A 12,713-nucleotide genomic window follows, 5' to 3' on the forward strand; every position below is an offset into this window, starting at 1 on the left:
TTTTTTTAGAAAACTTACTGTCTTTTTAATAATTCCAAATTGTATAGTATTATTTGTATATTTCTTTGATTTTTAAATAAATGCATTCTAAAGAGAGAATGAAGAAATGGAATCTTTCTTTTTTTCTTACTGTACAGTGGAAAGAAACTAAATATTCAAATCAAGTATCATGAAAGGATTAAAGAAAACCAACAGCAAATAACAGCAAAAGTACTTGAAACAATTAATGAAGGTTAAAATATGCAAATCATGGTAAGCACCATATGGTAAACTATTCTTGTGTGTATAGACTTGAAATGGCTCCCTACAGTTGTGAAATAAGTTTCTTTCCTGCACTGCAGATGAAATGAACTACTTAACCTAGTAAGAAAGGCAGTGTCCATTTTTACAAAAAAGAACAAAAATGCTTTTACTGATTAAGCTATGAAATTAACTTCTGATTGAAAATGTTTCGCTTTCTATTAAATTAAATCATAGCAAAATAAGATTTTCTAAAAGTTAAGCTAGATAAACTTTAATTATCAGCTAGTGAGATGCATAGGAAATCTTACGGAAAAGTGTCCTGCATTTAAAGAAAAATTACATGTCAAGTGGCACTGCACTTATGATTTTTAGTAAGAGTATTATACCTGAACATGGCCTTAATGCTTCCCAAAATGAGCAAGAGCAGAAACAGTAAAGAATCTTATTTAGGGACTACTTTAATATTAGTGTTTTTTATCAAATGTGCACATATGCTAGTTAATGGCTTAGCATGCTAAGATTTTCATCAATAACATATATCCAACTAGTATTAATGCCTGCCGTGATAATTTATCTATGTATCTATCTCCATATTTCATAAACGAGTATTTTTATTGTAACATTCCTCAAGGATCGTTACAGCCAAACAAGAAGCACCACTGTTTCTAGCAAAATGGAAAACTGAAATGAGAAAGGCAGAATAATCAGCTGCTACAATGACTCTGCAGTTGAAGGTGATGATTTCTCCTTCATCAAGCAAAATTTAGTAGTGAAGTAGAGGCAACGCAAAGCTAAATACCATTGTATTCAACTGCAACAAGGTCTATTTACAAGTATTGTAAACTGAGGAAATACGATTCTTAAAGCACCTTTCAACTGTGTATATTTTTATACAGAAGAAAATATGCTTCATGGAACACGTGTAGCATAATCAACTTGTACCCCCTACACATACATACATGAAGCATGATCAAAACAAACAGCAATCCTTTCTTTGACATTCATGACTCTTTACCTTATTGGTTGTCTTAATTCCTATAAAGGTTTGGCCCAGTGGTACAGGTCGGAAACGGCCATCAAAGTAGAACAGTCCAATGCAGGGATTGACATGCAGAAACGTAGCAACATCAAGATAATTGGGTAATGTAGCTGAAAGGCCCAAAATCCTAATCATACTTTGTGTAGATTCAACCTATTAAAAAACAGAAAACCTGTAAATTATCCAAGTGTTATAAGCCAAGAAGTCAAGCATAGTTTTAAAACACCCCTTATAAAACAGTAATGTGAAAGCAGCAGTTAATACTTTCTACAAAAGGTGAACAAGACGTGAGTTAGCAATTATCCTGTATTGAAGAAATGAGAGCACTCTGCAATTCCATCAAATCTTGCTTATTCATCCTTCTGTTTTATTGTACTTTTGTCCTCCAAAAGGTTAGCGATCATTAACTGACATGGAGGAACAACAGCAGTAAAACTGGCTTTGTTAAGAAGGGATAGTCCAATTTATAGGCAAAACTAGGACAGATAATTTGGCATCATTTCTTAGTCCAAATCACACCACAGTTCTGAAAAGAAAGAATGTAATTTATGTCATTCCTCAGTCTTGGCTTTTGCTTAGACCTTTCAACAACTGTCTTAGGTAATCTATTCTAGTTCTCTGTAACAGACATTTTTTTCTATGTTTTTTTAAATTCCCCAAATGTTTGCATTACATGCCTTCCCATTTGATAAGGGACAGAAATGGCGCTTTACAATGAAATACTCTGTTCCATATAAAAACCTGCATACATATTACATGTATTTCCAGATAATTTTCAAAAAGAATGAAACCAGCCAAAAGACTTAAATGAGGAAAGTACGCAGGAGTTTTACCATTTCCTTCTGGATTATTAAAAGCCATGCAGGCTGGCTCACAACTTTCTTACTAGCATAATTATTTAGAAGCAGAGTTCATGGTAATTTTCATCAAAAGGCTTTTTAGACACTAAAACTGAAGTCACATACAAGTTCTGAACTTGTCTCAAATGCGTGAATGTCTCATGATGAGTAAGCCTGGTAACTTCTACCTGGCTAAGTCCTATTCAAAACAATATGAGGCTTTACTTAGAATACAGATTTTGAATCACTCAGGTGTTTGAGTTAAAGTGAAAGCAAGTGCCGTGTAATTAAAACAGATGAAATAAAAGCTTTCAAAAAAGATGATGAAAAAATATACGGAGGTCATTGTCAAGGAAACTAAAATACACCCTACCATAACATACACCTGGCAAATAACAAGTGCACCAAAATATTAAACAAAATTCCAAAAGAACACACTCCCCCACAACTCCACAGACATCAAGCAGATGAAGTAAACCACTATGTTGCCTGGTAATGGACATGTCCCATGGCAAAAGTCTTGATGCTTAAAATGTGGATGCAGTCAACCAAACAACACAGAAAACCTGCTGATTTACCCTTTTGCACTTATACAAAGAGCACCTTTGCAAAGGACAGCCATGTACAACAAAACCTTATATGTAAATGCAAATTCTGAGATGGCTGGGACAAATGAAATGTTTCATTTTCAAAAGTCGACCATCTGCAGGGAACAAAAGCAGCATTCACCTTTAAGAGTACAAAGCAGTATTATTTCTTACATCACTTTCTATAGCTGGATTATGTGATGACCTAAAGGACTATAGTCAACCTCAACTACACAGTTTTGAGGTGTTTGAGGTCTGGTTTTGGTTTCTGTCTTTTATTTTTTCAGGGGGGTGGAGGGTGGGGCTTGGGAGTGGGGAGGGGCAGGGAAATGGATGCTTTTATTTTTTGGGGTTTTTTTTGGTTTGGTTTGGTTTTGGCTCGGTCCCCTGGAGCACCAGCTCCTTCTGCACTGACCTTGGTGTCTGCAGGGTTGTTTCTGACACTTCTTTCCTCATTCCTCTCTTTCTCTCTCTCAACTGCTACACTGTTTTTACCCTTTCTTATATATGGTTTCCCAGAGGCGCCACCATCTTGGCCGCTGGGCTCAGCCGTGGCCTGCAGTGGGTCACTGGAGCCAGCTGGAATCAGCTGTGCCCAGCATGGGGCAGCCCCGGACTCTCCTCATAGAGGCCACACTGCAGCCCCCCACTGCCAGCACCTGGGCACCTGCACCCTGTAGTAAAGTTTAATTTACTTAATGTTTATACACTCTTTTTTTTTTTTTTTTAGAAACTTGAATCTGTAAGAACAGTAACCACTTGCTGATATATTTACTCTGTACTTTGTTCACAATCACCTGATAATAAGTACAACAACCTGAAAGTGTAACTGAGCTCCAATTTGGAAAACATTATTTGATTTTGCTAAATTCAATAATCATTTTTTTCCAAATCTCCTAAGAGCCTTAAAGCACTAGTTTGAAAATGTGCTCAGTTCCATCTGAAGGTAGGAAAGCATTTCAAGTATTTAAACAATTAACAAGAACTCTGCTTAATAACCGTGGAAGTATGAATTTTTACAGCAATTAACCGTAAGCTGTTTGTTCAGAGTTTTCTTTCAAAATATAAACAAAGCCTAAAGAACAGTTACAGTTTACTGAAATCGCCATTTTCAAAACCTTTGTAAAAAGAAGCCATTTAACTTCACTTATCTGGCAGTTGGCCCTGGAGTTAAGGAGCTGACTGAAAACCCTGAATTACAATTCCACATGAAAATGGCAGCAGAGAGTTAAGACAAGCAAGTAATTAAAATTACTAACATACATAGTACATTTTAAAACGAAATACATTTTTTCATATTTTATATTATACTTTACATATATTTGTGCATATGTGTATAGTTCCTACAAATTTTTTTCAGTTTATAAATCTAAAATTTACAAATTATTTGGACAATTAGTTTCCTATTTATATTAAGCCACAAAACCCAAGTCAGAGTGCTATAAGAAATCAGGCAATAATATCTTTTGCTCTTTAGTAACATTTTGTTAGTCTTCATAATTAAATAAGGACTACTAAGACTCTGAATCATTCTACCAATTTCTTTAACTTCTTTCAAGGCCATCCAAACAAAAAATATTTATGTTTTACCATCTACTTTTATATGCACTTAACAGCACAAAATATCAATAATTAATATATATAGAAAAATAATGAAGAAGCAAAAAGAGGTACATTTACTCTAAAACCCAAAATGTATCATGACAATTCTTCCAATTATTTTATGCTCACATCAAATTCAAACTGTAAAATAAAATGCTATGTGCCTGCACATCATCACATACATATACAGAATGAGTTTTATTCTTTTAATTATACACAGCAACATACAAACAGCAGTGACTAAAACTGTGCTAAACTTAGAAGTTAGAAAAACAAAATTACCTGAATATGCAACCATAACACATGATTTATTTTTGCATTTTCTCTGTGATTATAATTCAGTTTCAATTATTTATCTATTATTCATCTATCCAAGCACTATAGAGACTTTATTTTTCATAATGGCTTTTAGAATTCTAACACATTTTTAGAACAGAGTTCTCTGCATGCATTTTTCAGCTACTTTTCTGAGTTTCCCTTGAAGAGCAAGCATTAATGTGTTTTGCTCTCAGATGCTTCTAAAGAAAAGTAAATCTTGAAAGTGTGCAGATGCCCTTTGTAAATACAGTCCATTCAGTCATTAATATTCTTCATGTGCTGGATCACTTATTATTTGGTCCTAGGAGTCCCAATTAGAGACTATGCCTTCATATGTAAGACACTATGAACACATAGTCTTTTCCTGAAATTGCAGTAAAAATTACTGAAAGGACATTTTGGATGACAAAGTTTTCTGTTTACATTCCCTATCACTGGCTGGTGGTATGCAGCTAAGTGCGTTTCTTCACTACTGGCACGCAATCTCAATCATTTTAATCTTCAGATATGTTTAATTACCTCAGTAAAAATATAAGCACCATTTGGAACTCAGAAGGCTTTCTTTGGAACACTGAACTGTCACAGTATTTGCACATCATGTTCTTTGAAAGCTTTATTATATTTTATTGATTTGATGTTGCACTGGAAGAAATAAAATTGCCATAACTATATTTAATTGACATATCTAATTAGTATATCTAATTCAGATGTATTCATGATGGCATGTGGAGAATTGACAGCATGTTCACCATACACATTCGCAGAACATGATTATCACACCATGAAATTTCACGTATACAGAAAGTATAAACAGAATATAGATATCCGGTACTGATTTCCCACACTCAAGCATCATCTGCATTTACACTGTAAATGATAAAGGATCAGGTATGGGAAGTGCCTCTCTGGATTGTAAATTGATCACAGCAGGATCATTTTCTTCCTAATAGGTTTTAAGATTTGCATATCATCTCATTACATTACAGCCGCCACTTGAGAGCATACAGAGTATGCATAGAGATATTCTTTTATCTGACTTCTAAAGTTCTTCCTGAACTTTGTGATCTTGGCAGTCTTCCCATTACCATGTATTAAAATATCATTCACAGAATGAATTACAATCAAGCTGGAAAGCATATCCCTGATTGTTCAACTCAAGCACAGAATTAAGTGAAGCAGACAAGTTTACATATTCTAATCTCTGAAAAATTGTCCACTGGTTAGAAATTAATCTGATACTCAGATGACCCAGGATCACTTCAACACACCCTCTGGAGTCAGTCTGTGTGCCCTTCAGATGTACAATAAAGACTAGATACAAGCGTTTCTTAGTTTTTAGTCTAAATGTGCAAGAAGATGAATTCTTAACTTAGGTTCCTGAGTTCCCTTTCAACAGTGGTAATGATGAAGTACTGCATACAGGGATTCACATTAGTTATTAATCAGATACCACCCTGCCCACAGAATGGCTCTAAGTCTCAGCCTCTCACAAGATCCATGTTTTTCCCATTATCAAAAAAAAAAAAAGAAAAAAAAGAGAAAAAGAAAGGAAAAGAGGAATTATTAGAAATTTTTTTTAAAAAAAAGAGTTAAAGGTGTTTCAAAATTACTAAGAAGGAAGTTAATCAGAATGTTTCACCAGTGTTTACTTGTTTATTGGTATCTTGTTTACTGTCTAATGAAAGAATTAAGAAATTGTTAATCAGTCCACATAGGTGGTAATTTCCTAGTTTTAGGAACAAAAATGGAAAAACCCATAAAATTGCAAAATCAAAAGTACATAGTAAAAATGCAATTACTAATACTGTTTTGAAGATTCTACATAGGACGTTACCTACAACTCAAACACTCTGCACAGAATGCATTTGTTACCAGGCAACCATCAAGTAATTTTATAAATGAGTTTTACTCTGCTTCCAATGAACCCTGAAAATACTGTGATCTCAGTCCTCCATTTAGAACATATTTAAAAATCTAGAGGCACTGAAAAAATGTAACCATGCAGAAAGCACTACTAGAAGCCATATTATTTTCCCTCAGCTAAATATTAAATATGCAATACTTTGCCTTAAGAAATGACATTTTGAATATACCTATTAAGAGATTTCTATGTCCTGCACAGTGCCCTGTCAGTTTTTCTTGAATGACAGAATGCCTTTTCATGCTATGCTGACTGCTTTGTTCTCAAACTAAGAAACAAAAAGAAATATGAACTCTTCTACAAATCAGTTTGACTGCTTTACCATATGACAATCACTATTACCTCTTAAACTCCATGGATATATCACAGAAACGGAAAAATGTTCACATATCAATACTAAAAAATGACGTGCAGAATGACTTCCTGACATCAGAATTCTGAAGATTAATTCAAGTATCTGATACATAACATTTTCCAAACAAATGGTGATTAGGTTTTGTTTTAAAAAAGTATTTTGTTTTAAAAAAGTCATTTTTACACAACTACAAGGTTGCCAGAAAAGATAACAAGATAGATCTAGACTCATGTAAGGCATTACACAGACAGCTGCACAACACACTGTTTAAAAATAACATCAGAGAATAGCAAGAAAACATGTATTAAATTTATCACAAGCTGGTGAACTGACAGATTTTAAAGAGAATGTATAATTGAAAAACAGCGATTAAAAAGGGATGCCTCGAATTGCTTCCTAAGTCTGACTCTATTCAATAGTTTTATCCATGATATGTAGTAAATAAAAAAATAACTGGTGACAAGAGCAGGTGATTGGCAGAATTTATATAACTTATGTGTGCGTCAGCCATACAGATAAATCTAGGTTGATGGTCCCATTCAAACTAAGTATCTTTTAATTTAGCTCATTCTAAAACAGGCCACAGCTGCAAAACAAGACACTATTCTCAGGAAACGTTCTTATAGCAACAAGTGAATCCTGCAGCAATTATAAAGAGGTTTGTCTGAGGACTTAATGAACGAGCATCTGAACGCAAGCTCCAAAGATGAAGTGTTAGCAAATTAAGTACATGAAATTCTTAGAGGTATAAAAGGATAGAACCGAGTAATAGGAGGAAAAAACGCTTTACCTCTGTGTATGCCACAACCAAAACTAACACAAAAGTTCTATACTCAGTTTTGTTGACATATTTAAAAAATACAATCATAAATATAAGTTCAGCGAAAAAAGCCTTACAACACTATAGTTGGAAATCAAAAAATTATTGCAGAACGTTTTAGTAAGCTTGTTTGGTTTATCCTGTAATAGAAGATGCTGAGAAACTTGATTAGCCTATATAACGAACATCAAAGAGAGAAAAGACTAACAGCAGTCACTCAAGATGAGAAATGAAGAACCAGATGAAATGTCAATGCCATTCTAGTCCCAAAAGACACATACAGGAGCTACAGTAGGCTATAATTAGACACAATATATATATATAGATCCAATCAGCTGGTTTTAGGTCATTAGCTATCAGCCTTGACTTTCTTTTTTTAATTGCTCAGATTTTCTTAAGAATGGGATTCCAAGCACATAAAATTCCTAGTTTGATAACAATTATGCATTTGGATTTCAGTGAGAAACCTCTGAACTTGTTTGCTTCTGATTTCTAGAAAGGTGGTAAAAGAGGGAACCAAAGAGACAGAAAAAAAGAGGTAGAGGAGATAATAAGGAACTAGAGATATTGAAAATGCATCTAGAGCAAGGAAAACTACATGACAGTCGAGAGGGAAAGTTTCTTAGATAAGCTGTCATGAGGAAAGAAAGCTCAAGAAAGGAAACAGCCATCTCATGGTCACTGCAGCCAAGGCTGCCTTTGATCTTCACATCCCCAAGGAGCCCCTCCCTTGATGGTGAGTATGAGGTACAGCTGAGCACCTCTCCTCATTGACTCCTCTATCACCTGGAGAAGGAAGTTCCAATCAGTGCACTCTGGCAATCTCCTGGACTGCTTATCCTGCTGTGTTGTCCCACCTATTATTTATCTAGCAACTTTGTTGATATAATACAAAAACATAAAGCAATTGAAATTTAAATTTGAAGAATGACACTGTGATGAGAACGATATTTGCGTGTCTAAGACAGGAGCTTCAGTTCTCCAAAATCTGAGAAATCCTTTACTATGGATTTTCTTTTATTCAATTTATCATTCACATAGTTGAGAGAAGGTATCAAAGCTCATACATCACTCAAGTATAATATTCAGTATGTTTTTTGTGAAAAAATACCCATAAGCAGCAAAGAAGTCATCAAAATCTCTGAATAATTATGACAAAATAATTCAGTGTCCTTTAAAAGCAGTCATTTTTTTTCTTTCAAGCTAATAAGCTTAGTAGATATTACAGAAGTGTGAAAAGTTTGATTAAAAAGTTTAAGCATTTCAGTTTTACATCTGCATTATGCTCTAGACTAAAACTTTAAACATCAAAGCTATAAATTGGATTCAAAGAAGTTGTTTGATGTTATACCTACAGTATATAACAGAGCTTAAAGCAATTTTCCCACCAAAATGTTTAGCAAAGTCAATTTAAATCACTTGCAAAAACATTCTCTAAAATTCAAAAAGTGCAAACACACACGAATATGCTGTTCACTCTGCTGTGAGTAAAACTGTCAGCAATTCCAATATATATGCTCCTTCCAGGTTTAAAAAACTGATTCTAAAAAGAGCCATAAGTTAAAATGAACATGTTAAAGTCTTACAGTAAGTGGTGTGACTCAGTGTTCATCTGAGTCAAAGTACAACAATAATTCAAGTATTCTGACGTACAAATTAGGAGAGACCTGTTAAGGCATAAGGATTTTCCTGTTTTGAGAATGTATTTGTATAGCTGTATTTGTACAGCATATGACTACAGATCTCAAAACATTCTTTTCTGGCACAGTCCTAGGCCCAAGTAGCTAGCTGAACACTAATTATTAAAAAGTGTCGTGTCCTGTCGTCCCCCCCCCCCCCCCCCAAATAAAATCCATTATCTTTCTATTATTCCACCTAAGCAGAACAACCCTCACACACTCTAACAAAACAAGAGAGATGCTTTTTCTATAAGACAGGATAACAAGCCCTGAAAAATGTAAAAGGTGCTACATTTTACATCCTGACCTGCACAGGAGTCATGACATTGTCTCCTAAGATAAGTCTCATATACATGCTAGGGAAGTACGATCCACATGAAACTACAGGTACACACCATTATCAGAGCAGCTATTAGTGTTTTATTGAAAAGGCTGAAGTAGTATTCACAGGAATCTATCACAGTTCTGTCCCAGAAGTGATACAAGAAATGACTGTTCCAGGTCAGACCAAAAATCCAACTGTCTCCCACAGTGCCCAAAAGGGACAGTATGGAAACTGGGAAAATGTCAGTGATATTTGCCAGCACAGTCCCCGATTACTACAGCCCCCAGTCTGATCTAGTGACTGTTAATCTGCAATGGATTTTTCTTTGAATTACTTGTCTAATCACTTTCTGAATCCCTCCACTACAAATTAGGAAAAAACAGTCAATATTTGTGATGTTTTAAACCAGTATACAAATCAAGTAATTGTTTTCAGCAATTACTGCAGTGGTGTAATTGACAGAAGGATATTTTAGATTGATATTGTCAATGAGTTTTTTGGTTGTTTTTTTGTTGTTTCTCTGTTTTCTAAGAACTGAACAATTATTCTTACCTCCCGTGTGCATGAATATTGAATGAGTATGATGTTTCTATAGATATCAGTGAAAATATGTTCTAGAACTACTTTCAGAAGGGCTAGAGAGGAACTTAATGTTTCGTACAGAATCACTGAAGTCGGAAGGACATTCTCCAGGGATGGGCTGAATATCCTGGGTTTAGTTCCCGCTCCAGGGACATTTATGAATTTGTATCAAAATGCATAAAACAGAACTATGAGCAGGGAACAGAACCACAGAAATGTAACCAAATATTTTTTTCTTTGCAAAATATCATTAAAACATTAGATGTGATATTTTTACACTTAAAACATCTGTAATAGTATTTTCACTAAACTCCAGTGAAATATTCTGAAATCGGAAAATGTATGTTATCTTTTTTAGTCATCAAAGTTCCAATAATTTCATAATTAGTTATGGATGCATACTACAAACTTCATAGAGCTATGCTTGCAGGCTCAGATGCTGCAGTATAACATTTCAGTGTAATTTTTAAAACTAACTCTTTTATTATTTGTTTCCATATTAAAAAGATAAAAAAGTCATACAAAACATCTCCTGTTTCTTTGTCCCTCTCTGGGAGGCTTGCAATTCAAAATATTTTTGTCTGGAATTGTTTGCTACTGCATAATTCTATACATTTCTACAAGTAATTTTGTTTTCTGTTTAATTGTGGGGTTCTTTTAGTGTACTTTCACACTGTAAATTTCCTCTCTCTTCAACTACCTTCTTGTGAGGATTCATAGGGGTCTCCATTACTGCCTTTCTTATCAACTTAGAATAAATAAGGTCTTCAGAAAGGTGGTTAGATAGTTAATTTAAAGATTTGTGTTTTGTTTTTCTTCCCAACTGTTTCACTTAAGGAATGGTACAAATGAGTAGCTTCAATTACAGATGAATTAAACTCCAACTTGGTAGGTAAAACAAAAACAAACCTTGAAATCCTAGAAGATTAAAGTACCCTAGATAGATATTTTTTAAATGAGTGTTGAAGCAAGATACTGCCATATTACAATAAACACACTAAGGCTAGGATTCCGTACCCAAGACATAATTGCCTCATATTTTATATTCCTTAAGTTACCTGCACAGGCTTGACAGACACAAAAGGAAAGGAACTATGGGAGATTTGTGTCCAAATGAAGCAGAAACAGGATGCCAAGCTGAATAATGTAGGGCAGATAAAATGGCTCTAGACATCTATTTTGGACAGCTGAAGCCTACCTTACAAGTCTCACAAAATTTCGCAGTAACAAATGAATGAGTCTTGCAATCTGACATGAAGACAATGACCATCATGGTCACTGCTAAAAGCTGAGATGCTTTACTTTAAAGACACCTAAGGAAAACAAGGGTATCAAAACCATTTAAGAAAGAAAATATAATATCAAACAGGTTAAGCTTTAGTGCCCTAGAGGTAGTCTAAACTCTACAAAGCCCTACTCTCCATAAAAAAAATATTTTTCCAGTATAGCTTCTTCTAAGGAATTAGATGTTCTTTATACAGGAACTTTACACTTTCTGTACTGGATTACAGCAGACATCCATTTTATTCCCTTCTTAGAGGAGCTGGAATCAGGTGATTCAGACAGCCTTAATACGGTTAGTGTAGCCTTACCAAGAAGAAAGCATCTTGAAAGCTAAAAGGCTTTATACATTTAACACGCTACAAATAGAGCAAAACCAATACCAATTGTCTTTATTTTTAACTTGTTACAGATTATTTGTATTGACATACTTTTGCTCTGCATAACAAAAAAGAAGAATGGCACTCTATCCTCTCCTTACCATTATTTATTTATCCATCCTAATTCCATCCTTTTTATTCATCCCTATATTCCACATTTTATTTTTACTGCAAATGCACATCTCACCATTGAGACTAATCTTATTTATTGCCTAACTCTGAATCCTTCTTTTGTACAAGATTTAAGAAAAAACCCCTATACATTCATCCCTCTCTCCTTTTGCCAAATCTTGGTATTTAAAAAGTACCACTAAAGCATGGGAAAAAAGCCAGGACCAATTATACTAAAGTAAAAATTATGTAGTATTTTTCTAGCAGTGCTGAAAGCCTTACCTAGATTTAAGACACTACTCTTAATTTAAAAAAAAATTATCCTAGGAAAACTACTGATTAAAACTCATCATTCCTGGTAAGAAAATACTTTCAATTTTGGTTACATTAAGACATTAACCTGATTATTATGTTTTAAAAATGTTTAATTTTGCTGTTACTAGTACAGTAAGTACATTAAGTAAATAAATCATAAGTTAAGAAATAGCTCTGTAGTAAATTATGCATCCTAGGAATCTGGTAGTTGATACAATACAGAACAGAGGTAGGAGACAAAAATTTTTCTTCATTCTTAGTACAGAATAGCTATAAAATAAATTGTAAGCTATCTAAGCATTTTGATTTCATTGTC

At 34.2% G+C, this 12,713-nt stretch overlaps 1 protein-coding gene across 11 annotated transcripts in view; it reads right to left on the reverse strand.

Annotated features, from left to right (window-relative positions):
- Nucleotides 1–12,713, reverse strand: part of ASCC3 (activating signal cointegrator 1 complex subunit 3) — a 288,803-nt gene that overhangs the window by 164,345 nt on the left and 111,745 nt on the right. For all 11 annotated transcript variants that reach the window (XM_074862160.1, XM_074862161.1, XM_074862162.1 and 8 more), the window contains one exon: nt 1,259–1,435. In XM_074862160.1, coding sequence (XP_074718261.1) covers nt 1,259–1,435 — 177 coding nt within the window. The remainder of the gene's footprint in view (nt 1–1,258; nt 1,436–12,713) is intronic.

The sequence above is a fragment of the Strix uralensis genome, chromosome 3 (genome assembly GCF_047716275.1).
Source record: "Strix uralensis isolate ZFMK-TIS-50842 chromosome 3, bStrUra1, whole genome shotgun sequence".
In the NCBI taxonomy this organism is placed as follows: domain Eukaryota; kingdom Metazoa; phylum Chordata; class Aves; order Strigiformes; family Strigidae; genus Strix; species Strix uralensis.